This window comes from Haliotis cracherodii, unplaced genomic scaffold (genome assembly GCF_022045235.1).
Source record: "Haliotis cracherodii isolate W230 unplaced genomic scaffold, xgHalCrac1.p SCAF_21, whole genome shotgun sequence".
NCBI lineage: Eukaryota > Metazoa > Mollusca > Gastropoda > Lepetellida > Haliotidae > Haliotis > Haliotis cracherodii.
Window position 1 is genome coordinate 13,432,708 of NW_027266277.1, and position 27,612 is coordinate 13,460,319.

Here is a 27,612-nt window from a genome sequence, read left to right on the forward strand (position 1 = left end):
TAGCCGACCTACATGGATGGTCAAACACGGTCTAGCTGTAGCCGACTGACCTTGATGGTCAAACACGGTCTAGCTATAGCGGCGTTAGTCAGTATGTAAGTGCGGTATGGTGTTGGGTGGTGATCGTTGGAAAAAAACATGGTTTTGTTTATTTGTTTGTTTGTTGCAATGTTGCAATATTCCAGCTGTATGGTGGCGGTCTGTATATATTAATGTCTGGACCAGACCATGATTGACATCATGAGCATCGATCTACGCAACTTGGATACGATGACGTGCATCAACCAAGTCACGAAAACATGGTACAAAACACGGAATAAATTGAAACCAGAAGTGTCCATATTGTTTTAAACATGCCTGACTGTGTTGCTTAAACATTTTGAGAACATTATTTTATTGTAAATTTAATTTGACGCTGTGCTGGTGCCTCGCATCAAAGTTTTCTTGTGTCTGTATATATCCTGTAAAGACACACAATTTAAACGATTATATTTCATAAACAAATGAAGGAATATTCCCAAAATATCGACACTCGTCGCCTTGGCCATGTTTTATTGTACTGCTCATTTAGTAGTAAGGCAGTTTGCAACCTTTCAGCTGGCGAGGTTTCAGCACCACTAACCCGAAGGTTGATGGAGTTACTTCCCTTCCATCAGTACGTTACCGAAGCACGAGTCACCTGCTTCGTGTCGCTCCACATGACACTAAATTTAATGCTTCAGGTGTTGTTTCCGGGTAACAAACATTTCATGAGTTTATTTCAGCATAAACATTTAATAAGTTTGATTGAAGATGAAGAAGGTTTACAGTTAATGGTGTTCAATTTCCCTTATTGGGGAAGCGTATTGAAATACACGTCTAAATAGACGGACGCCATTTTCTTCTTTTGTCATCATATAGATTTATGTGCACCCATTGCCAACCACCTCTTTCAGATTGCTCTGATTATGAAACTAAACATCATATCAGTTCATTGAAGGTATACATGTGCCTAGACTAAATATCCTTTCCTCTTTGTAAGTATTGTGGCAGTGCAACCACAACTTTGTTTGTTTGTTGTTTAACGCCGCTCTATGCAATATTCCAGCTGTCTGTAAATAATGGAGTCTGGACCAGACAATCCGGTGATGACAACATGAGCATCGATCCACGTAATTGGGATACGATGACCTGCATCAACCAAGTCAGCGACCCTGACCACCCGATCCCGTTAGTCGCTTCTTACGACAAGCAAAGTCGCCTTTTACGACAAGCATGAGTTGCTGAAGACCTATTCTAGCCGGATCTTCAAGGGGCTTTTACTTGTGTGACGTCAGAGCACCAACTAGACAAGACGATAAGGCTTTCCTTTGATGATTTTATTTTAACTTATATTTCTTTATGCTTAAAATTTATATGAATTTATAAAACATGTAAACATATATCCATAAAAGGAGCGTTCGTATAATATTGTTGTTTCTGAGGCTCTGACCAATGGGCAGTGCTGCATTTAAACTCAAATTCCACAAACACGTTTGCAAAAGTATTCTCTCGCCCAGTCTAACAATTGCACTAATAAAATATTATGTACACAGTCTAAATGTGACAGACCGCGTATATTAGTCTCACACTAAAGTATGACACTAGGCCCTCAACTAAGCTCTTTATATGTAATGTTGAATGTTCTCTACAGTGAGGTATTTTGAAAGTCTATATTAATCCATACGACAATATCTTCTCTACGATACCCGACCGCATTTAACGATGTTATTCACACAGCGATCAGAACCGCCATTTCGTCACGGACTGCTGCATGGAAACTCAAAATTGCATATTTACATTATGACAATCACCCTTGTAATATTTCCAGGCAACACAAGATTTAATCAAATCGGTGATAACGCTGTCTTTCTAATCCCCTTATCGTTGTATGTTATTCAAGAGAGACGCGAATTCCGAAATGAACGACCTGATTTTAAATCTATCCGTTGATGAAGCTGCGTATTTCATATCGAAATCGAATAATGGCATATACCTGTTGTTGTACCTTTAGTAATATGTGCAACTGGGTGCCCGTATAATGTTGATGCAAGGGAACAGGTGTTCCAGGCCCCAGTCGAATGCAACCACGGGTAAGCGCTAACGGGGTGGCTTTGTCGGTATAGTCAGAATTCTTATAATGCAAACTGCTTGCGCTCGACTAAATCACTTTGAGGTGAATGATCTGTGGGATTAACACGGCTTTGGCTAGTACTTCAGTTATAACACAGCGGACCCGTGAAGATCCGGGGTAGAATAGGTCTTGAGAAACCCATGCTTGCCGTAAAAGGCGACTATGCTTGTTGTAAGAGGCGACTAACGGGATCGGGTGATCAGGCTCGCTGACTTGGTTGATACATGTCGCTGATCCCAATTGCGTGGATCGATGCTCATGATGTCAATCTCTGGAGTGTCTGGTCCAGACTCGATTATTTTATTCCTTTAGCTGGAATATTGCTGAGTGCGGCGTTAAACAACAAACAAACAAATGCTTGATGCTTGGTGAATTTATTACAGGTATAATTAGCGGTAGCAGCACTCAGATTACGAATAAAGGTTCCCATTCGTCATTTCGTGTGTTTAGGGTAATTATTCAATCTAAATCCAGGTTTGAAGTGAGGTGAAATGTGTGTTATGTAATATGCACGTGGTAGCCCAGAAAGAGATGAATGATCAGTTGATTTACTATTTGTAAATCAGAGGATCATTCCTCGCCATCAAAGGATCAACAGAAAATACGTTGATTGATTAATCACTGTTATCTTGCACTGTGGATTTGTCAAAAGTAAGTGTTTACATGTGTATGTTTACTAAAGCCAACGGAATACACTCACACCATGGCGTGAAGTGCCGATGTAAAAACAACATACTTTAATTTGTTCAAAGGGTTAACCGATAATACGTTGATTGATTGCTCATTGTTATCTAACTCAATGGATTGTTTTAAGAACCGTGGACATTATGAAAATAGTTATCACGTGGGCTTTCTCAGCCGACCTTTGAGAGACACCTATGTAAAACAACTGAAACAAACTAAGTGATCAGTTGAGAAACGAACACGGGTTATAATATCCCGAAACGATATTTTAAAATATTTTATTCTTACAGAGACAGGTGACATCGAATAAGTTTCTTTGTACAGCTGCAGACGTGTTGGATACATTCGTCGAACAGGGAAGCTGCCTAATATTATACATAACTTTGGTATGTTATTATTATGATATTTGCATTTTGTTTTTAAGCATTTGCTGTGGCATTGAATAGAATCATTCTTATTCCTCTACGTCTTGGTTGGAAAGTTCTTCGATTCGCGATAGACTTCTTTTCCTTTGTAAGCGTGTATATGTTACAGTCAATGTGTAAAATGTGATTCACTCAGGCAATGTCTAAATATTTCAGTAATTCTATAAATTGACTGAAAAATCTGTCCATATATTTAACAGACAGACTAAAAATTATTAAGACGGTAAATACATCACAATAGATTAATAATGCTAGGATTAGAAGCCAAACAATATACAAATGTACTTATAATCCTAACATTTTCAGTCACTTTGTGATGATATTAAACATGAAAATGTTTGGAATTCGTTATCATAATAATACAGATTGACATATTTTTCAATTTGTAATATAACTGAATATTTAAGCGTATGACTGTAAAATTATAAACGTGATAAAATAAGTAATTCTCGGGTGAAATATTTACTTTGTGTTGCAAGTCAAAATAGTGTAAAAGAACATCGCACATTACCAAGCATGTGATTTATAAAAACTTCGTCACCATTACCTACAAAATACCTACATTCCTTATTATTTCCACAACTGTATTTCATTTTGTTGATCAAAGTGACCATACGCCCTTATCATGCTTATACTATCAATAAAAGTGAAAAGTGATAAAAGGTCGCGAACTAGATAGATTTCCCGGGAATTGCTTCAGATCAGTGCCCTTTTAAACTGTCACTGATCGATTGACGCAGATGCAAGGCAATCAAAAACACTGCACTATAATACCGTACGTGCAGTACGTGCAGCTCCATGACCATTTTGTTAATGCACTGGGTGCTTTTTTCCGAATCGTACGTGTTTCCCGACTAATGGTTTGAATGTCTTTGTTGTGATCATTTTGATCAGGACAATTTGTCACTGACATTATAACACATTAAACCTCTTCATTTTGCACCTCTTGGTCCACTACGTTTCCTTATATGACCAAAAATACGCTTATTGCGTGTTTTTTTAAAAGAGTATACAGTGTAGCTGGAATATTGCAGAGTGCGGCGTTAAACAACAAACAAACCACACTATCCCGTGAACTTTGTCGGCACAATAGACTGGGCCCACTTGCACAAAGGGGTTATTGTAAGTCGACGTGTAAGTATATACAGCCTTAGCGCTAAGATTGCTTTGTGCAAGTGAACCCTGTTTGTATATTTATTAAAAAAGAAGCAAAAATAATAAGTATCTATTCATTTTATTGTAAAAGTAAAATATCAATGTAAAGGAATTCTGATTCAATGCATTTAACATGTAACGTTGCAGGCGTAAAACACGTAGTACAAATGCACGAGGATGCCAGTATATATTACAATTGACACAGAACACATTATACAGAATGCACAGTACACACATACAACACGCTCATTCATCCATGGATATATATATGGAATAGTAATCATCATATTAACAAACAAGAAATATACAATTCTATTGACAAGACGAGTCGTTATTGTGCCTTCTAACGCGATGATTCACGGTCCGATGAACTTTTGAATTTGAACACCTGACTGAACCCTCGACAAATGGACCTAACGGAGTACACGTTATGAATTATGACTTTTAACTGTTCCCTGTTTGGGAATTCGAGTTTTAAGGAAACCAGCGTAAAAGAATTGCCTTAAAGAAAAACGATTTCATATGTTTTAGCGTGAGTTAATTTTAACCAGACGACAAGGGCAGGCAACTCCTTTTCATTTTCCATTGCTAATGTAAAAAATCACCTATTCTTTTCTATGTACCGTACAAAACATATACTTTTCACAACCTAGACAACGAGAATCGATGTGGCAGTGTCACAGCCTATAGGTTCCATGTCCCCCTGTCATTGCTACAACACCCGTATATAGTCATGACGGTCGATCCGCTTTGATCTAGTCCGAGGTCAAGGCATAATAGATCGTTGCCCACGTTTACTTTGCTTGATTGGAATATGTATGACAAAAAGCACAGAAAATGCCTTCCCCCAAAAGGTTTTTAAAAAAAGGTTAACGCAATTTCTCAAAATACGAAAGAATAACCAATCATTTGTACAAGGTGTAAAACATTTCAGGTTATTTGGTGTCGAAAGTTATGAGAAAATGCAGCTCTTTTATGGGGCCTACTCTGCAAGTATTGCCTATAAAGAAACACAATTTATACCACATGTACAACGAACAATACCACGTGTGTGAGGAACAATAGAATCATTGATAGCACCAAGAAACGCTCACTGTGAGAACTATCTCCAGTGTTGCCTCGCTCATGCTTATGCAGGAGTCGAAGAGCTAGCAGAGGTATGAAAGAGCAATATCATTGATACCAATTGCAAGATGATAACTTCTTGCCAAAATGCCGCTTCAAGACAATATTTGGTGAGTCTTTTCAAACGAAACCCACACTTACATATATCTGCGTAAGTGGTCTTAAGTATGTACAGAATGTTGGGTATTTTGTCACAGTGGATCAATGTTATTAACAAGGGTAGAAAAGCTCGTGTAATAATTTTACGATAAAGGAGATTCTCAATGCTGATTGGTCAGTTTGGGCGACACACATCCATGCTCAAAATCGGTATAATGGATTACTTGTCACTTTGGACAAATCATTTCTCTCTACTTAATTTCTCTTACATATAGCCCATTTCTGGTGTCCCCGCCGTGATATTACTGGAATATTGCTAAAAACGGCGTAAAACCATACTCACAAACTCACTCACTCTTTACTTATACTGTAAATATTTGCACTTCGTCACAGCTGAAATGCTTGATCAGGGCATGTGAATGTCCACTCATCACAGTACAGAATGTCCCAAACCAGTTGGCCTATACTGCATAACGTCAGTTCGTTTCTCCATATGCCAAGCAAGAATGTTTCTCCAACGTAACAGATCTCTCGCATAATGTGGAGGCCAGATTCATCCGCCCCAGAAACATAGTTCAAGTCATCCATCGCCCTTCCATAACCAATTGGTCTCGAATGAAACGAATCGGGGCGGGATGTCGCTGACTGGATTTCAATTTGTTGAAGCAGAGTTCTTAAGTAGAGTTATCTCCCCTACACACTCATGACATTAATACCGGCGTTTTTTAGGATCGCTCTCGCGACGTCAATAACAATACCGCTGGTGTATTTTACCATGTCGGCATCAAGTTCTGGGAAGTTGTCGACCCAGTGTAGAGACATGGTGTCATTTTGCCAGCTGAACGATCGACCTGGCTTGTTCTGGATGAGCCTTGACCTATAATCACCCTGCCACGTGGGATGGCAGTTGTGGTTGAGGCATTTCACCTGAAGATGGGGATTCAGCAGCATCTGTTCGGGATGCAGCTCCAGTTCGTGGTATGACAAATAGTGGTCCATAAACCAAAAGTCTTTGTCGTTAAATTTCTGAAATACATGTCGCAGACTTTTCAGATACCCCGAGTTTCTTTTCGCCATAAGTGTGCCGTGATTTATCGATTCCGGCCACCGCCCATGCATATGCCAGTCAGGGGAGGCAACTGCGCTATAACCGAACAACTCGTGGGGCACTTGCTGGGTCCACAGAACATTGTGGTCGTTGTAGACGCCGCCGTATTTCAAAAGGATGTCCACACGCATCGTGATGGTTGCCATGGGAACGGACATCTGTTCTCCCGATTCCGTTTCCGGAAACTCCCTGTAGACGTAAACAAATCTGTGGTCCGAGGACAAGCGTTTCCACCAAGTACCTTGAGGAGGAAGGGGTCCGTGGATGAAGACTTTCTGAAAACCGGCGACGTAGATGGAACTGAGCATGCTCAAGTATCCGGTGAATTTGATGAAAGGGTCCTCAAGGCAAATGTAGTGAGCTATTCTTGGTATAGGCGACTTGAGGTCAAAGCTGGGCTCGATATGGCGAGAGCCATACATAATGACACGTGACAGCGTGGAGAACTTGTTCCTGCTCTTCCATATGTCCTTAGGAAACAGCTCCCGGTTGATAGTCACGCAGATTATCTCCCCTTTCCTGTCCCTGTTATATTTGGTCTCAGACGCACATGGTTTCAGACCGCCATGTTGCTCCCGCCCTTTTGCCATGACAACCTGCAACTCCTCCGGGGATTTAGGTTCGTTGAAACTAAGCCTCTTGCCCACCATTATTCCTTCCAGGAACTCAGCATGCGTCCGTGCGTAGGCACCCGTGACAAGAGGCATGCTACGGAGGTGTACGGGAAAGTCTATCAAGATGGCGTCTTCCGGTGTGTAGATGCCGCCATATTTGTGCAACAGACTCATTATTAGCATAAACCGACCTGCTCCTTTTCGGTGGCAGGAAGTGTCGTTGATCTTGTGTAACAAAAGATGTCCGATTTCTGCTAGGGACTGGTTAAACCACCGGTAATATTCTTCAGAATCTGTTGTCGGAAGTTCTTCGTAATGAAAGTAAACTTTATCAGGTTTGATCACTCTCACGGCGCTCTTTAACGCAAGGTAATGTTTGAATTCAAAATGGCGACTACCACACCATAAGTAATGGAGTGTTGACGGAGCGAGGTCAGGCAGAAGGTCATTGCTGGGGTCATATTCCGCTGGAATGTCAAGGTCGGTCGCTTCGGGCTCTTCTTCTACTTTTTGGACTGCTTTCGGAAAGCGGTTGTTAATACTGTCGACGATGTATTCGCTATCGGCAGTGTTGACCCTGTTGACACGTGCCTGCATCATCTGTAACGTCGCGTCGTTGAACGCCATCACAAGCACGCACAACAGCACCGTCGTTACCCAGAATGCAGTTCGCTTGGTCTTCCGGCTGCGAGGTCGAAGGCGGACACAAAATTTCATAAACTTCATCTTGGTTGTGGCTGTAATAGACAAAAAAAAGCACGTTATTTTTTTGCAAAGTAAGACGTTTTTATCAACGTATTCCTGAAAAAAACATCATCACAGTCTTCCTTAAGGTAATCTCATTCATACAGGGGCGGTCTAGTGGTTAAAGCGTTCGCTTGTCACGCCGAAGATCCGGGTTCGATTCCCGAGATGCGCACAATGTGTGAAGCTAATTGCTGGTGTCCCCCGCCGTATTACTGGAATATTGTTAATAGCTGCGTAAAATCAAACCCACTCACTACATTGTAATTACCCTGTTGCCATGTAACGTGAATATATTTATGTATGATCGTCATATGCCACAGTGTGTGAACAGAAAAGTCACGTCATGTCAAGATCTATAGGAATATTAAATCCGAATCAGAGATTCGACAGTGATCGTAGCGCTATGACGACTGTAATCCTATGTGAAAGTATTGGCAGTACGACAGTCGTAGGAGTAGGGACGCTTCGTTGGACTAAACACTAATATGATGAGATTGCCCCTCCTTAAAGAGATTTAGAATGTTCGTGTATGATTGACTGTGCTGGATATTACATTGGCGTTTATAAACACGTTCCAATCTTTAACAATATATTCGTCATCATTCACCACGATCGCATAACGCGTTGTTGGGGCAAACGGGTGAGCTTATAATGTACCATAGAGAGGCGACACAATGGCAGCCGGGCTTGCCGTGTCTTTAGGGTGGGTCTCGCTGAGATAGTTGACAGGAGTCACACCCCTTTGTGATAACGTTTCACACACAGTAACAGAAGCTTGATATTCAATTAATTCACCTGAATTCCTTCATTTAGGGCTCGATGAGAAGCGTTCAGGTGAAAGGGGATAGAGAGAAGGGGAGGAGAGTATATGATATATGGTGGTTGTGTTTGTGGTGTTGATGTGGAATCTCTGGAGAGAGAGGGGAGTGAGAGAGAGAGAGAGAGAGAGAGAGAGGGGGGGGGGGAGAGAGAAACTGGTCGAGATCGATAGAGAGAAGGGAGACTGGGCGAGATCGTGAAAGAGAGACTGGTCGCAGAGAGGGGAGACTGGGCGAAGTCGAGAGAGAGACTGGGCGAAATCGAGAGACTGGTCGAGAGAGTGAGACTGGGCGAGAGAGTGAGAGAGACAAGGCGAGAGAGAGGGGAGAGAGAAAGGGAGAGAAAGAGAGAGACTAGGCGAGAGAGACTGCGAGAGAGAGAGAGAGAGAGAGAGAGAGAGAGAGAGAGAGAGAGAGGGGGAGAGAGACTAAGCGAGAGAGAGGGGAGGGGTGGATGGACGAACGGACATTCAGACACGGACAGACAGACACAGGGAGAGACAGACAGGCAAAACACAGGGAGAGACTGGTAAACTGATTACATGAGCAACACATATTTATAAACTGATACTTCGAATTAGAGTCAGAAATATCAAACAGATTATCACTGTAAGAGACATTTACTAAAAACGAATATCTTACCAACGATAAACATGGTGTATTCCCGATACCCTACTCGTGTTAGAACGCGTGGCCTCTTCTACCCGTATGTTAACGCTGAATGACGAATGAATGACCGAGTCCCATTGATAACCTAGTCGTGCGCAATGAATGCTGGGATTGGCGTAGTCAAAACCACTTGTGACAAACAGTGGTACAGCGGTAATATTTGGTTGATATGTAAATAAACTATTGAATCAACACGTTAGGTTGTGTATTCGCATCACGTTCAGCCTATAGGTCCAAGTCAAGAATCACTTGATATCATATACACTGTATCTCATCGTCGCAATTGTGACTGTTACACAAATATGTTGATTTTGACCGATAGATTATTTAGATCTTGTGACATCGAAAAAAGTTAAGGAACGCAATTGAAAAAAAAGAAGAAATGTTGTTGATTGATTTTAGAATACTGGATGAGTGGTTGATTGATAAGCCACCGGAAATAAACTACTTAAAAGAAGTTAAGGAACACCCAATTATTTAATAAAGTTAATTTTGTTTTTTTTTATGTCATAATATGAGCACTTTATTTATTTTTTCATATGACTGTAGTTAATCTTTTTTGAGATGAACACGATTTTTTTCATGAATATAGTTAATTTGTCATAACATGACAGATTAACTATCGTCATATGAAAAAAAATCGGCTTTCTCTAACTTCTTTTGAGTTGTTTATTCTAGCTTTAGCACCACGGTAGGTACATAGCCCGGACGTAGAAAACCAGGGGATGACACCATGAGCACCACCACAATCAGGTCACACACTGTCACCACCCGATCCTCGTGTCGTCCGAGTGATGGTGGGTAACTTAGTGAGTTAAGCGTCGGCTCGTCACGCCGAAGATCCGGGTTCGATTCCCTACATGGGTACAGTATGTGAAGCCCATTTCTGGTGTCCACCGCCGTGATATTGCTGGAATATTGCTAAAAACGGCGTCAAACAAAACTGACTGATTTAGTAAAGCATAAATACTGAAGAAACGTGACCCCGAGGTTCCCAGCATAGTATAGTCAACACATAAAAACAGTCATTGTCAGTTCGATTGATATCAATTATAGTATGTATTAGAAGAACTTCTTTGGGAAGCGATAACATTGCGGCCTTTTTGGAAAGAGTATCTCGCGGTTCAATTAACAGCATTTGTCACAATGTGGAGAGACGTGACATGGCGATCATTACCATGTCACTCCTATAGTCAATAACCCAATAAACTCACACTATTGGACTATATACAGGGTTTAACTGGGGCCATGGGGGAAATTGTGAGACTGTGACCCCACCGCTGTATACACGTGGGAACAAACAGTCGAGTGTCGACGCATGTTGGTTGGGGGAGGTATCGTTTCTGGGAGATATTGGGCCTCATGCATGCACAAGCTAATATATTCCATTCAGGCCTCGACAGGTCAAGCAAAACAGATCCCGTATAGACGCTTTGTCATGTGAAAATACCAAGCTAGCTGTGTGATATAGATGAAAGCTGTCAGTGTTATACTCTTTCCTGCTCACATGTTATTTCCTTCAACGGATACTACAGCAGCTACCACTACCACTACCACTACCACTACCACTACCACTACCACTACCACTACTACTACTACTACTACATGCTACTTCAACATGCCACTCCTACTTGATGAAACAATTATTATTATTATCATGATCATTATTAATATCATCATCGTTATTATAATATCGGTAAAATATAATAATAATAATAATAATAATAATAATAATAATAATAATAATACACCTGCATACCATGGACTGTTTCTACAACATACCACAAAAGTGTAAAAAAAAAAAAGCCCTAAACGTGAAACAACCGTAAACAAACGCTGGTCGAATGCTTTGACGTCACAGCCGTAGCCACGCCCTCCATAAACAGCTGATCCTACATGCACAGCGCTATTGCGTGCGCATCGATTATACAGTCATTATGAATACAGTGAGGTGCCCCCAGCAGTACATGCACCTGGTGGTGAATGAACCGTTCTGAGAATGCCCTGGCTCAGTCGTGACGTGGGTATGCGCTTGAATGATTTGGTGTCAACAAAGTTGTTTGTTTGTTTGTTTGTTTGTTTAACTCGGCGGTCTGTAACTAACCTGACTGGACCATACAATCCAGACATCAGGAGCATCGACCTACGCAATTGGTATACGATGACATGCGTCAACCAAGTCGTGTTTATTGGTGTGCTCAGATTGAAATTGAAAGGGAGTGGTAATCAAGGTCTGGCCGGGGTAGTGTCGTTTCGTACCCTCTCGAGGATTAATATTTAACCCTGATGTACTTTGTCCAGGCCCGTCGTGATTTGGGTCAGAGTTGCTTCCCTTAGCGGATCGGGGGTTCGAATCCCAAATTCAACCCAATTAAGATCAGTCCTTTCCTTTTAAATTGGATTAAATGTTCAAACATCGTCATGTAGCTTTCTTTATCGCAATATAACAGAAATATTGTGACAAAAGTAATTCTGACCTACATGAAATAGGCTTTAATCCTGTGGTGTTATAAACATGTTGTATAGCATCTTGAGAGGTCATCAATAAATACACACCCCAATGGGTCAGACAGGTAATCAAATGTGACAAGAAAGGGAGATAGTTTCTATAAAAAAATTGATTCATTAGTCACGGGGATATAACAGAAAGGGTAATGGACCACCCCGACCCCCACTGCCCTACTGAACACGTTTTAAGACACCGGATTGAGTATCAAACGGTGGAGCTGCGTAAGGTCACCACAGGGTGGTATGCACAGACCCTGTGTGTATACAACGTTTCAACAATGAACATCAGTGTTGTACGGTGCAAATGTGACACGGGTGTGAGGGGAGGTGCCACCCCATACTCAGTAACGGGTGGGGCAAGGGTCATGTTTATATACAAGAAACAGAATGACAGGGACTGGCGTTAAATCATTCATACGTTATAATGAGAGATTGTAAATGTTCAAAAATGCGGTTCATATATGACTGGTCACGCTCTGGTGTTTTTATACATATAAAATAGAATACAATCAAATACAATAAACAGTTCTTTTCTGAATAGGAAAAACAGAATTAATGGCAATGCTAAAGATGTTGGAGTCTAGGGATGGGACGGAATAACGAGGTATATTAAAAGCAGGAGAGGGAACATGAATAGCGTTAAACGGTTATTGGATGGTGATGTGTGTGATACGGGTTTCATAAACAGCAAACTACGTATATAACGAACACGCTTATAACGAAGTGACGGATATGACGAACTTTTTTTTTTTACCCAGCCTTTTGCTGTATATATGCTGTTTACGATTACAGTTTGCAGTGTTTCGGCGAATGTTTTCAGCCAAGTGACGTTTTGATAACTTTTGTAATATTTCGGCCAAATCCAATTTACAAGAGTTTACTTCCTTTTTGCCTGGCAGTTTACATCAAGTCCCGTGAAACTTTAGAGTAAGCCATCAAGCCTTTTTTCATTGTACTTATCAAAACCAATTGTAAGCAGCAAGAACATTTTCTTGAACTCAGTATTGAATTATAAACTATATACATATTTTCTTACAGGGAGCATTCAAGTTAATTTGAAGGGGTTGAGGAACAATCCATTTTTTTCGAGCTGTATCCAACAAACTATTTATTTACTGAACGCCACCAAACGATTTTTCATTTTCACAATAAACACAAAAAATTGTTCTTTTGGTTATCTTCCACAAAACAAACTATTCATTTTCTCACCACAACCGTTAAACTATTCACAATTGGGCATATTTCTGAACAAACTATCCATTTTAAGACTATCCTGCTCCTCCCTACCCCCAACCCTTCTCCTTCATAGGGGATCCCCAATAAATAATATAAGGGTAACGCTATTTTTCAGGGCATTATCATTTGCAGAAGCCTCGAGGTCTTCCATTAACTTGAAAAGACCTAGGGCTCCTGCAAATGATAATACCCTCAAATAGAACGTTGCCGTTATTATAGTTAAAACGGATGGATTTTTTTTTCAAATATAAAGAAACAACAATATCGGTTTTGAAACATTTACTGCAATCAACAGGAATGCCACTGACCCACTTTTACAAATATGGAAACTTCATAGAACAAACCAGATGACGTCACTATTGAATGTGACGTCACCTATCCCTACTCTATGACGTCACCTAACAACGCACTTGATAATGGCCCGTCGTCAAGCAATATGAGGGCATTATCAAGTTACAGTGGCCCGCACATTTCTGATAACATGCGGGCGGGTTTAATGATAATTCTATCCATTTTAGCTATAAAACTAAATGATATTGATCCGTGGCCTTTTTGAAATTCCAATTAAATACATTTATAAAGATGCTATCTAGGGACATTACGGGTTAATATGATTTGGGCGAGTAAATCTGCCCACCGACATCAGCTCGTGAAAGCGGTATGGTAACCTCGGACCTTATCTAATGGAGGGCGGGGTCATAGGGGTGCTCCTAAGAGACAGAGTGGTTGCTCGGTGATCTACAAAACAAGTATGTTGAATTAAACGAAACAGAAAGGGAGCGCCTCTGAAATAACGCTGGACAATGACCAGACTCAAAAGAACAATGACCACAACATACAAAATATTTAGTTTCGTCACCGAATATATTTCGAAAGTAAACAACAATACCACCACCCGTAACTACACCCGTATATAAATAAGATTAAGTGACAGTTCTTACTCTTTGTAACAAGACCAACAACGGTATGAAGTTACTATTTCAACAAGCATGGGGAAAGACCAGACTAATTTGTTGACAAAGGTAATTCGATTGACTGTTTCGGACAGCGTGGAAAGGATAAGCTTAGAACTGTCCCGGAGGTTGTGAAACCAACACTGCCGTGTAAACAAGCGACAGAGGTACCGTTAGCCGTTTAAGACCAGAACGGTGACGCGAGGACTGGGTTTCGTCTGTGTCCAGGATGCGGTCTTGATCTCGTATCGAGGCGGGACATCCCTCGATATCAAGTGGAAGACAAGGAATTCTTTTCAGTCTGATATCGCATGTATGTGCAGAAAAATGAAGTATGTTTTCGCGCCCTGGGTGAAAAGGGTCACGCAGGAGATCTTAAGCGGGTTCGGTAATGTTTGCTTTGGAATAAATATTCGGCACGTCGAACGTGTCGCATTCAAAGAATTGCCTTATTAGATCAATTACTTGAACAGATTGGCGCAAGCGGGGCACAGTTGCGGCAACCAGTCTATCATATTTCATGCCATAGGTTGAAGACCTCAAATATTTCAGGTTAAAAGTATTAAACTTTATTTAAAATAACTGATCTTTCTGGCACCTAAGCAAACATATTTGTTCACATGTGAAATTTAAAACGAGACGAAATGGAAGTCTTTAGCTGAAGAACATTCTGTTCCTTTCAGGTTGGTAACATAAACAGGTTTTCTCTGACGACGATTGTAACATGATCGGAATCGGTTCTTTTCTGAATTATTGAATAGGAAATACGAATCTACACAAACAGGTAAGCAATTATCTCAGACGCACCATGCTGTTACAGGCTAAGTCTACAAAACTAACTGTCGAGGCGGCCGCTGAAACTCCTAACCTACATTTTACTGAACATCCATTGTGTGTACAGCAAGTCTTTGTACATACTCTTTTCTTCTTCTTTTTTATCTCTCTGCTTCGCTATGATTAAGTTTTTAGGATAGTCCTCCTTGGTTTTACAACTGGCAAACGTCTGAGACCTGCGCCATTCTCGTCTTCTACACTGAGTTCTCCTCTACGTTCGCCATCAAGACACTCGCCACTCGTCACCCAGATAACCATCCCTCGTCACCCAGACAACCACCCCTCGTCACCCAGACAACCACCTCTCGCCACCCAGACAACCACCTCTCGCCACCCAGACAACCACCTCTCGTCACCCAGACAACCATCCCTCGTCACCCAGACAACCATCCCTCGTCACCCAAACAACCCTCTTCGTCACCAAAACAATATCCCTCGTCACTAACACACACACACCCACCCCTCCTCGTCACCACAACAACCACCCCTCGTCACTAGGACAAATCTCCTCGTCCACCCAGACAACCACCCCCACCACCCAAACTATCACCCTAGCTTCCCCGAACTCAACCTCTACCCACCAACTGCTACCTTGACACCCTTTAAACACCCAGACACCCACCTCGACACCTCCCCCTTAGTGAGGTTGTCGAGTACACCACTGTTCCCCACACCTGTCGACAGACATACCTATACAAAGCTTGCAGGTATCATACTTGGCAAACAAGAACGCAATGTAAAGCTCTCTGTGGTGCACGCATAACGGCATATAAATACTTCAAAGTTAAGTCATTCTACACATCTTACCCTTATAATGGGCTATTTAAGCTCAAATGGGATTTTATTTCAAGCTGTTGCAGAAATTTGAAACCCAGGTAAACATGGAAACTTTTTGTCAAAATGAAAAATCAGTAGATCCACGGTGAAGCTATGTTTGACTTGCGAATGGGTCGCACAAAACTGCTCTTAAAAATTGAACTTAACAATGGGAGCGTGCGGGTAAAATAACGCACCTGCAAATATTATATTGGTCGAATAATCAGAGTCATTTTTAAATAGCAGGATTGTGGGTGAGGCGTGACAGTCGACCAATCACATATATATCCGACTTTCAGTTGTCACGCACATCTCTGGGTGTCACAAGCGGACATGACATTGATAAAGATCTATGGTCGGTTGACGTGAAGGAGTGGTTTCACAGCGTAGGCCTAGTGCTCGTGACGTCATTCTTTCAGGGAGGAGAGCATACGTTATGAAACACGTTGATGGTATAAATGTGATATACACTGACATCCATATTAATATATTTTGATATCTGAAAATGAGGTTATTACTGAAAAAAATTAGTGATATTTTATCACCTGTAACAGATTACAGACCTTTTCTTTATTCTGACCCTACATCAAAAAAGATGCTAAGATACCATCTTAGTATTGCCCATTGTTAGATTACAGTTCGTACGTACACCCAGTTACAGTTTTCAGTTCGAAAACCCTCCTCATTCACCATGAAAACTATGAAACAAAATGAGTTCATCGTATACTCACCCGGCAGGCACAACATGAAAATAAGGAGCCTACGAATATTTTGCAACATCGTGTACGCGTAGGCTGTCACGTTCCTCACACGCGCTGTGGGACTTGCTGATCTAACTGGGTATTTTAGTGTGCGCGTTCAGCTCCCACAGTGAATTGTTAAGAAAACACGTTTGGGGCTGACGAGATTTATTTAACTGCCCAGACTATGTGAACGAGTCCCATTGTGTTGTAAACGACAGACAGCCTATTCATGCGACAAGTTGTATTAGTCGTCCTAACGTTTTTCATACAGTTTATGGTTGAGCATGAGCGAATTGCAACAACACGATGTGGTAAGATAATGACATAGGCAGAAAGACATCCATTTACACTTGGCCGATGTAGCATTATTTGCAAAACATTTTTTTTAAAAAGGAAAATGATTATTACTTGTTTAATACTAATAATACAAAGAAATTGCTCTGGTTCAGCTGATGGTGAAAGGGATGCTGATGGGAAATATCAGTTATTAAGTTACCATAAAATATACATAGTGACGTTAATCAATTTGACATACGTTTGAGTTGCATTGTAAGTCAGTGCACATCACTTTATTAGCAGAAAAGTATAACACGGTCTGTTTAACCTCAGTTCTATATCGGACACAAAATAAAATTGTTTCTTTTATGTGAAAGGCCATGGTCTTAAAACCGTTTTGGTTGGAAATAAACTAGACTTACACACGTCTCTTGGGCAATAATTATTACTTTAAATCATAATTTCTAGATGTTTGCAAATAATAAGAACGTGTGCCTGTAAGAGATTGGACAGTCCGCTTATCTAGATTTGTCTATTATAAGGATATAAATACGATGCACCCAGGAACTTTACATTACGTACAGTCTTGGAGCAAGGCTTAAAGCATACCTCTGTTACGTGAAGCATATATTAGACTAATAGAATCTGTTCATGCATATATATTTAATGCCTTTAAAGTGCAGTAGACACGGTTGTACTTGAAGAAATAAAATATTTTGTAAACCGTTATATATATATCGAAATTTAAACAAGGGGTTTAATCTACAAAGAAAATGCAGTGAAATGTACATGTATACTTGTGAGAATTATTTTTGATACCATTACACGTATAACGCCTTGTGATTTTAAAAGTCCAAGGTTGTGTGTACAGCCTGAATGGAGAACAAGCAAATCCGTTGAAATACGTTTTCATAATTTCGATTCAGTGATGTAGAGATCATCATTGGAAGTTGAAGTGGAATAAATATCATTTACTCACTCACTCACTCACTCACTCACTCCATCGTCTAAGATACTATATGGATTGTTACTTTGTCCCCACGGTACCAGGTTGTTTAATCAATTGTTATATTGCATAAAGTCCCTAGATATTAGGTGTTGCTACTCAATCACCATAATTATTAACCATGTAAATTTTGTTCTCCGTCACAACAGATGATAACGCTGTGTAGGTGGGCTCAGGTTAGGGGCGGACATGTCAGATTTCTGATTTCTTGTTTCTGATCTTTGTTTTCAAGAAAACAGGGTTCAAAGTTCAGACAGAAGTCCTGACCCTCACAGGCAACAACTGGACATTGTCCAGTCATTATTAATGATCGTACTAAATGCAGAGCATCATTTTCCCAGGAGGAAAGAAAGAGAGAAATATGCTTTGGGAGGCCTTATTGTAATTCATCGTTCTATTGATCCTTAAACTTCAAATGACCATTCCGCTCCCACACCACGATGGCGTGACTAAGGTCACAATGAAGGTCACCCGTGTCCCTGGCTGTGCCCGATGCCATTTGGTATTCAACAATGGCACTAACATCAACCATTTACACCAGCCTTACGACTTCAGTCGGTAAGATATTTCCTTCTATTTTTACTATTGTAAGAGCGAAATATATGCTTAAATCGAGTCTTGAGCTTCTTAAATGGCGCGGAATAATCCGTTGGACTTTAAATTGAAATGACTTCATTGACATGAATTACTGTTCAACACTAACCCGGATTATTTTATCATAAATTATTGTCAGAAAGTCCAGTTTAAGCATCCAGGACTTGTATTTGACATGTTCTAAAAATGAAACCCCACTCCTTTGTGTACAATGTCTTTAATGGACTTCAACTAATTTTGCCAACAGTTCTGTCTGACCAGGGATTCTTTAGAACATACAAATTTCAGCTGAACATACACTCATGGATACTTAAAACTTCTAGTGCCCGAACTTTTTAAGTAACTGCTGCAAAAAATGGAATGCTCGTCCCTTTGTCCTCAGAACAGAGCCATCACTTTATTTTTGTCAAGTCAAGAACATTTCTGTTTGCTCAGCCATTTTCACTTTTTACATATGCATGTGTGTTGTCGGCGCTGTGAGCATGCTTTGTTGCGTGGAAGTGAGGACTTTATAAGAATTCTTATTATTATATATCAAGATTATACAAATGTAGGAGTATTAGTTATCTTTAAGATGCACATGCGATACAGGTTATAGTATACACTGGTAACATGTAAGATGTAGAGTGAAAGGACCCTTCGTCCCGGGTTCGAATCCAGATTTGTCATGATTATGAGCCTCGGTTTTCAAGCTTAGAATCAAGCGTATCAGGAGTGAGCTCTATTGATGTTCCGATCACATTTTTTATAATATTTGTTAAAAAAATAGTTTTAGATCATGATACGTAATAATACTTTCTAGCAGTCAATCATATAATCTCTAAAAATCCACGGTTATACACGGAAATATAAAATGTAGAGAGTGATTGAGTTTGAACACTACGATGTAGATTTAGAAAACCACGTCACCTATAATTGTTATAAATGTTTTAAATAATTCATAATTAATATATAAAAAATATTCCCGTAATATGATTACATGCGTTCGATAGCATGTGGAGATTCTTCAATTTAACGCTAATTGGAAATACAATTGAATCTCCTGTGGTAGTGGCAGTAGCAGCAGCAGTAGTTGTAGCAGTAGTAGTAAGGTTTATGGGGTTTAAGGCCAAGGGAAGGTTAATGCGCACCATATCTGGTGAATATATATATGTGTTGCTCTTTTGTCATTAAATCATCAGTGTCGTTCATAAATGACTATACAAGTCTGCTACCGATTTCATTTTTGTTTGTTTTTCTTTCAAGCGACATCATGGGCGACCCCAGCATCATTATCACCATCCTGCGACAGTACACATGTCCGCGATGAACGATATCCCATACAGGACAAATGCGGTTTTATTGATCTGCTCGCTCGTTGACCACGCTGTTCACAGGACTGGAAAAATGTCCATGAATTGAATTTACGACTTCATAAACGTATCGGAGATCAACATAATTGAACATGCTCAGCAATGAGGAATGATGTGCTAGCACAATACTACAGACGTATTCAGAAGTCAAGGTTACACTATTCACAAGGGAAACGTCAGAAAGGGCGGGGCAAGGAACTGTCAAACGCGCAGGTGGTTCTTTCAGTCGAGCGGAAAACTAAACGAGCAACGCAAATGCACATTTAATTGAAAATGTATACGTACAAGTGTGATTTAAGGTATTAAGGGATATAAACAGCATATATGTACAGCACTAGGGAGGGTATGTATGTATTAGAGCAATAAGCCCGTCGGTCTCGGAGGAATATGTCTTTTTAAGTGTCAAAATTCACTTTCGAAGAACTTTAACAATAAAATAGGAGGTTGACATCCTTCAAGTTTGAAAATGGGATCTTTTAAAACGAGTATATGTAAAATATTTCCGATGGATGCAAGGGAAGCACACACTGTAATATATACAGTGTACGAAATATAACGATATCGTGTTTGTGTAGGAACAGTTTAACGTAGGCAATATATGGACACGAAGTTTTAACTGTTTTGAAACAGAATAGTTCTCAGGCACTTCACTTGATGAGGCAGCGAGTTTATATAACGCTGAACGACTGTCACAACTGTTTTAATCAAAGGTATATATAATTGTAATTTGAAAACATCTTGACTAATTCGAATCGATTGTGGTACACCCGGAATATACAAACAAGACAGAGTGCACGTATGTCTGGAAATATCGGGTTTAATCAGATCAAAGCTGATTTGGACAGACGTTAAATCACAATTAATACATTTACTTTGTGATAATGACAGATGTTACTCATACTGATAGTGATATAAAGAGCAGCCGCGTGTTTAATTTGACAAAAAAGTCCCTTTCAACCGAGCTCATCAGACCGTGGCATTATGGTCTAATTGGTCAAAGACAATGCCCTATTCAAAACTGAAACAAGCGTTCGGTGTGATGAATATCGACCTTCACACAAATTAATTGCTTTGGCAATTTAGACCCAGGTTCAAAAAGGATGTCACATACCTAGACACCCGTCGTGTTTGTACACTGTTTTCTATGGCTAGTGGTGGATCAAAGAAAAGGTACGAAATGCCGTTGGCTATTTTCTAACGGTTGCTGTTTTGCTTATAGCTTTAACACCACTGATGGCAGACTTGATTAAATTGTACGCTGCTTATTTTAATTATAGTTAAAGCTTATATAATAGCTTATTTGAATTATTGCAATAACGCGTTTATGTAATCGGATTGTGACTAAAGATGATGGAAAAATTGTACAGCGAACCTAAGAAGACTGGGCCACCGTGCCCCCGAAATCTCCCCCCTCTCCGTTCTGTCTATCGACCACGTCATATTCACAACCATATTTAGATGCAACATATTTTTCTGAGGAAAATGATCTCATTCTGCTGAGTTCCTAGAAATACGATTACCTTCTACAAGGCATTATTTTTCACTCAGCCAATTGCATTTCGCTCTTTACACATAATAGTCACCTGTACGGCTTCCATCAAGTTTGTATTTTTCTCGTCATGTACACTAGCTATTGAGCCATGCTGTCGTTAAACAAACCAGACAATTGAAACGCACTTCAAATTCTTCTTTGGACCGGTCATTAACAGACATGTACAATTGGTGGCATTCTCGTAAAAGACGGGCCGCTTTCATAACTTTTCCTATCAAGCCCAAACTGATTATACTTCTTAAGATATCTTTTCCCGATGACTGCATGTTTCTGAACATATATTTTTAGGAGAATATAAAACTTGATCTGGTTGAAAACAGTGGAGAGACGTGCCGGACTGACATTACTTCACGGGCTTTCTTCAGGATTGCGCAAGCTTTACAAAACGACATCATTTATTATGAAATACTTGCTAAGTACTCTCACCATAGTGCAATAACTACAAGTACTTTGACTACTATATTTTAGCACGTATGTGCTTTTAATTGCACACATAGATGTACATAAGTGTCCTGTTAGCCGGACGTTGGTTGAATGGTTGGTTTGTTGTTTAACGCCGCACTCAGCAATATTCCAGCTATATGACAGCGGTCTGTAAATAATCGAGTCTGGACCAGACACTCCAGTGATTGACATCATGAGCATCGATCCACGCAATTGGGATCGATGACATGCATCAACCAAGTCAGCGAGCCTGACCACCCGATCCCGTTAGTCGCCTTTTACGACAAACATAGTCGACTTTTACGGCAAGCATGGGTTGCTGAAGACCTATTCTACCCCGGAATCTTCACTGGTCTAGCCGGACGTAGACAGTGTATATACCTGTAGACTGTCCTTATTGAGGTATCCACACGACTGTATGACAAGAGGGATGAGATCAACTTTCCGTTAGTTAACTTTCCCTTCATGTCGAGCCATATTTTAGCAGCCCCAGCCTTTAGTGTTTCAAACTTTTGAGGTACAATCGCGCATGCCCTTTCTATTTCAAAGAACGCCATACGATTATTAATCTGTGTGGTAAAATATCCAATAATAATAATAATAATATTGCACTTCTATAGTCCGGATTAATGCCAATTTTATAGTGCTAGCCCACTGAGATACCCTGCCGCAGTTTAACTCCGAGCCGACCAGTCCTTGTTTTAGACCCTTAATGCCGAGCGCCAAGCAGGGTTACACAAAGAACCATCTTAAAACGTCTTTTGGTATGACGCGGTCGGGGATCGATCTCCAGACTTTAACTCTCCGGGCGGACGTTCTACTAGACCACGGAGGTGGTCAAGTTATGAAGAGATAAGAAATGAATTATGACAGTAAAGAAGGTCAATCTCATGTACATATATATAAAATAAATGTCATGATTCCATGAAAACGTTTCAGTATAAATCACATGACCCTCAAGTGAACATGTTTTACCATTTTACAAGGGGTGTCAAATGGCGTTAGACGCCTTACATCACCATACACCATACAAATATATAAAATTTACATATTGAGTTAATGCAGTCAGAATAAGTAAACAAGCACGATGGGGTATAATGTAAGGAGTGTATAAATGCAATAACACCTCACTTGGGAGGGTTTTATAACATCTCACTTGTGAGGGTTTTATTGTCATTTTATATCAAATAAGGCGACCCCGGAGGTGGTCGTCACGTCTCTAACGCTCTGTTAAAGGTAAATATAACCCCGATTCTCTTTAATGCTGTGCACAAGCGCGTTATTCATCATGTACGTCTTCAACAACAATGTCGTAATGACTATGACGTCTGCATGTAGTTTTATTTCAGGAACGAGAAATTGAAAAGGATGGCTGTCTCCTTGATGTCAAACTGTTTCTAGTTGTTGTACATTCGTTTTATATGGTCATAAATACTCATATATGTGTTTGAAAACGTTTTGTGTGGTGACGCATCGTGGTTTATGCGTGTTAAATAAAAGTCATAAGTCTTTAAATCGATGTGCAGTGTTCAATGTGATCGGCTACTGTTAAGATAGCCACGTAATTCTGTCCAATATGTTCTGAGTGTAGGAGTGTGGGTTTAGGCCAGTTTTAGCAATATTCCTGTAATATCACGGCTGGGGACACCAGAAAATGACTTCACACAATTTACCCGTGTGTGGAGTCGAACCCGCGGCTTCTGTGTTACGAGCGAGCGCTTTATCCACTAGGCTACCCCACCACCAACGATTAGAATCTCAGATGAGGGTGGATGTGAGCGAATGATGTTGAGTACTAAAGCTACAAGAATTGCTGCTATTGTTCCTCTGTCCTTTCGGGGCCATCTGCTTTTTTGAAATTTTAACCTGTTATCTTGCAATGTCAACATAGCATGTTAAAATATAAACTTAATATCTTGGAATTTTTAGAAAATAATAGATTGCCCTGTAAGGATTCCGTATGAATCAAATCTTCATCTTTGTTGATCTTACAAAACCTGGCGCAGTTCAGTTGTTGTTGATTTTCTGTTGTTGTATTTTGTTTGTTTGTTTGTTTATTTAAAGCCGCACACAGCAGTATCCCAGCTATTTGACGTCCGTCTGTAAATAATGGAGTCTGGACCAGACAATCCAGTGACTGACATCATGAGCGTCAATCCACGCAATTGGGATCGATGACATGCATCAACCAAGTCAACAAAGCCTCTTACGACAAGCAGTCACCTATTACGGCAAGCATGGGTTGCTGATTTTCATTTAACCAGGTCCAAATATTTATACAATGAGTCATGACTCGGCATCTGAGAGTCTATTCATCACTATACAAGAGGTTACGCTGACATTAATGTCATGTGATATGAGCTGCTTATCCCGGAGATAAGTATACACCTTTCCACAAAACCATTTAACCTTGCTACTGTGTATTATAATAATAATTATGCTCTCGAGAGCCGCGCAGTGTTATAAAGAGACGGGTCCGTTTGAAAACGCGAGCTACTCCATCTAAACATGTTATCCTCTTGAAAGCAAAACATTATTAATAAAGAAATCAAAAGCTTCAAAATGAAAATTAACCTTCGAAAATATAGCTATGAAGTTAGGATACATATATTGCAACTGTTATATGCAATCAACCATTGCGCCGTGTATCCATTACAGACAATACACATTCATAATAAATTGATCAAACAGACATCGTAAGTATTCTCCACGGTATAAGAGTCTTGTATTAGTCATAAACCATAGCCTATCATAGGTGTTTGAGTGGTCACTGAGTGCCACTATTTGAACAGTTCAATAAGCCAACGCTCCTTAACAGGTAGGTTAATGAATGTGGATTAAATCCTTTTAGAGGTAACACGCTACTAAATTGAGATAGTATTCGCGATAACGGGACATTAGAGGCCCCGCTCCCAGATTTATTAATGGTTATTTAGAGGATCTAGCCAATAGATCAGAGACCTGTTTAGAAACATGCGATCATCATTATTATGTTTTTCATTTGGTCCCTTTGATACAGTATACAAAATTGTTTGTGATCGATAGATGCAATCCCCTTATTTTACTTGTACCCGTGCTTTTCAGGCGAACTGTTGTCTTGCCTTTGCGTGTGTTTGTGACGGTGCCACCGGTGAAGCGGGATACGCTCACCTTTCCTCGAACACCTGTATCATCACTTTTTGAAAGTGATTTGTAAACACATGCTCATGATAGTCATGAAGTTTTAAATTTAATTTCGATCACGACTGAAAGCGTGAGTAAGACGCTCCATTATACTTAACATTATGTCAGGATTGTTGGCGGACACAGCCCGACATTCCGCTGACAGAAGATCGTACAATAACATAGGCACACCCTCGTACTTAAAGCGTTCTATTTAGAGTATTATTAAGTATGCCGGTGCATAAATTTTCAATAACAGCACTTCAGTCTTTTTTTTTCATTTTACAAAGAGGCGGACAGCAAAACTTGTTGGATTACAGTTACCTATGCATAACCGACAAATCACTTTAAGTTACTTTTTTTTATTCAAATGATAAGGGATAGAGACTACTGGTTAAATAAACATTGATCTCAGGTTCTGAATTTACAGTAGCACACTTTGACATTTATTTATAGTAAATGGGTGTGTTCCAATGACGTTTTGTGAAACGTGATTAGAATTATGAAATGCTGAGCTAGACGTAATAGAACGATAAGGCCTAAAAGTACAAGAAAGTCAAAACGTACCTGCTCCTCTTAGTAGTCGATGTCCGAGTGTGAGGGGCTCCAGTGGCAGGTGAGGGGGTAACGGTTGTGGGAACAAACTCATTTACAGGTGCGTTGAGCAACGTCCAGGTCACTGTTGACAGTCAAACTGACCTTACTAGAGCCAAGGCAGCATTATAAAGCACGCGTGGAAGGCTCCGCCCCTTTTTCTGCACAATGGTGTGCGGCAAGGTGAGGCTTTGTCTCCTATCCTTTTGCTACTGTAAACAGATTATCTAATCAGCGTGGCTGCCTGGTCTGATTAACTATTCAAATGTTAAATACAATAGGGCTGACATGCGATCCCGTTTTAGTAATGCTTCAGATAAATATTTTCACTCTGAATAAACGATATTGTTTTTTGTTGTTAATATTTTGAATAAAACGCTACCGACTAAGACACTGGATTACTTAACTATCCGTAGTCTAACGATCTGGGACTGATATTGTATTTTATGTTTTGTTTACAGAATGAGGTTGTTAAAGCTGAAACCGGCGTCTATAACTAGAGTCTATGTCAAGTAGTACTACTTGGCTAAAAATGTGATAACACGCTCGGGGGCAGGTATTATGTGAGGACTGTCTGTTTCGACTCTTGAAATCCACTTCTAAGCGATATGTGCTTTCAAATATGCCGCTTTATCCTCCGAACACATTTTGATGTAAATAACCTGTACTTACAGATTAAGATGATCTAGCTAATGTCACATACCGATTGTATGCGTCATATATAGATATTAATGAAGTTTTGGTTCAATTTTATGAATATGAAGAATAAAATGAATATTAAACACGGTGCTGTATTTATTACTGTGTTTCAAACATTAATTTGTCTGGATGCACATATGGTTTTTTTCTTGGCAGTTGAACCTGCCCAAACCGGTCTTAACTTGGCTTGCCTTTGTTCATCTTTTCGCGAATATCTTGTATCATCACAATTTGTGAGTAGTCCATAAACACATGTTGATAATATAGTCGGAATCATACAGTTGAATCTACTTTCAGCAGAAATTTCTTATGAATATGGAAAGGTAGACACAATTTTATGGATAACAACTTATTTAACACCGTAAAAAGCGACGTTTCGGTATAGATCCTTATACCGTTGGGCAGTCTTGTTTGACAACGGTATAAGGATCTATACCGAAGCGCCGCTTTTTACAGTATTAAAGAAGTTGTTGTCCATAAAATTGTGTCTACCTTTCCATAAGAAATTTCTGCTGAAAGTAGATTCAAATGTATGATTCCGACTAGATTATCAACATGTGTCTTTCTTGTTATCCATCAACTTCTAAGTAATGCCTATCAAACTATTTAATATGGAAAGGGTTTTGTCGCTCTGATTCCAGAATACCTTACTTGGTGATAAATTAACAGAAACAGTTCCCCAAACCGCCAAAGGTGTATCATTATACATTACATTTTCAAATAACAGCACAAACACGACATGTTTCTTTTATCGTTCTTAGTCTAAGTGTTTTGAATGTGGTAAGTATATACCTAGCAATTGGTATTACGGGACCGCAGAAGTCGCTTTGACGCGTTGCCGTTTGGTCATGCACACGACTTCTCGGGTATATAACCACACAGTCTATATTGTTTTGGTCCATGCGCGAAATACGCATATGTCGGAAAGCGCACGTTAAATTCCTAATTTAAGTAAGTTGTTTTGGTTCCTTCAATATTTACAGTAAACTACGGTTATAACGAACTCAAAGGGACCTCTAATTTTAGTTCGTTATAACCGTGGTTCGTTATAAGCATATATGCAGCATAACAACAGCAAATAGTCGGGACAAAAAGGTAAGTTCGTTATATCCGTCACTTCGTTATAAGCGTGTTCGTTATAAACGTAGTTTATTGTAATGGAATTAGGCACCCACGGCACACTGCTGCATAATGTACACAGTCGATGTGCATGTATGCAGCAAGGTGGGGGCTGTAAATCTGCTCCG

General features: G+C 40.0%; 1 protein-coding gene across 3 annotated transcripts; it reads right to left on the bottom strand.

The window, feature by feature from the left end:
• Positions 1-4,479: 4,479 nt before the first annotated feature.
• LOC139470883 (uncharacterized) lies at positions 4,480-25,748 on the bottom strand. 3 transcript variants are annotated; one of them, XM_071253206.1, is made up of 2 exons: positions 25,640-25,748; positions 4,480-8,099 (listed from the first exon to the last, which is right to left on the bottom strand). In XM_071253206.1, the coding sequence occupies exons 1-2, from the start codon at positions 25,719-25,721 to the stop codon at positions 6,334-6,336; spliced, it is 1,848 nt and encodes a 615-aa protein (XP_071109307.1). In that variant the 5' UTR covers positions 25,722-25,748; the 3' UTR covers positions 4,480-6,333. The 3 variants fall into 3 exon arrangements, with proteins under 3 accessions (XP_071109307.1, XP_071109308.1, XP_071109309.1); XM_071253207.1 differs by lacking the exon at positions 25,640-25,748 and adding an exon at positions 16,675-16,774; XM_071253208.1 differs by lacking the exon at positions 25,640-25,748 and adding an exon at positions 9,570-9,667.
• Between the last annotated feature and the right edge of the window lie 1,864 nt (positions 25,749-27,612).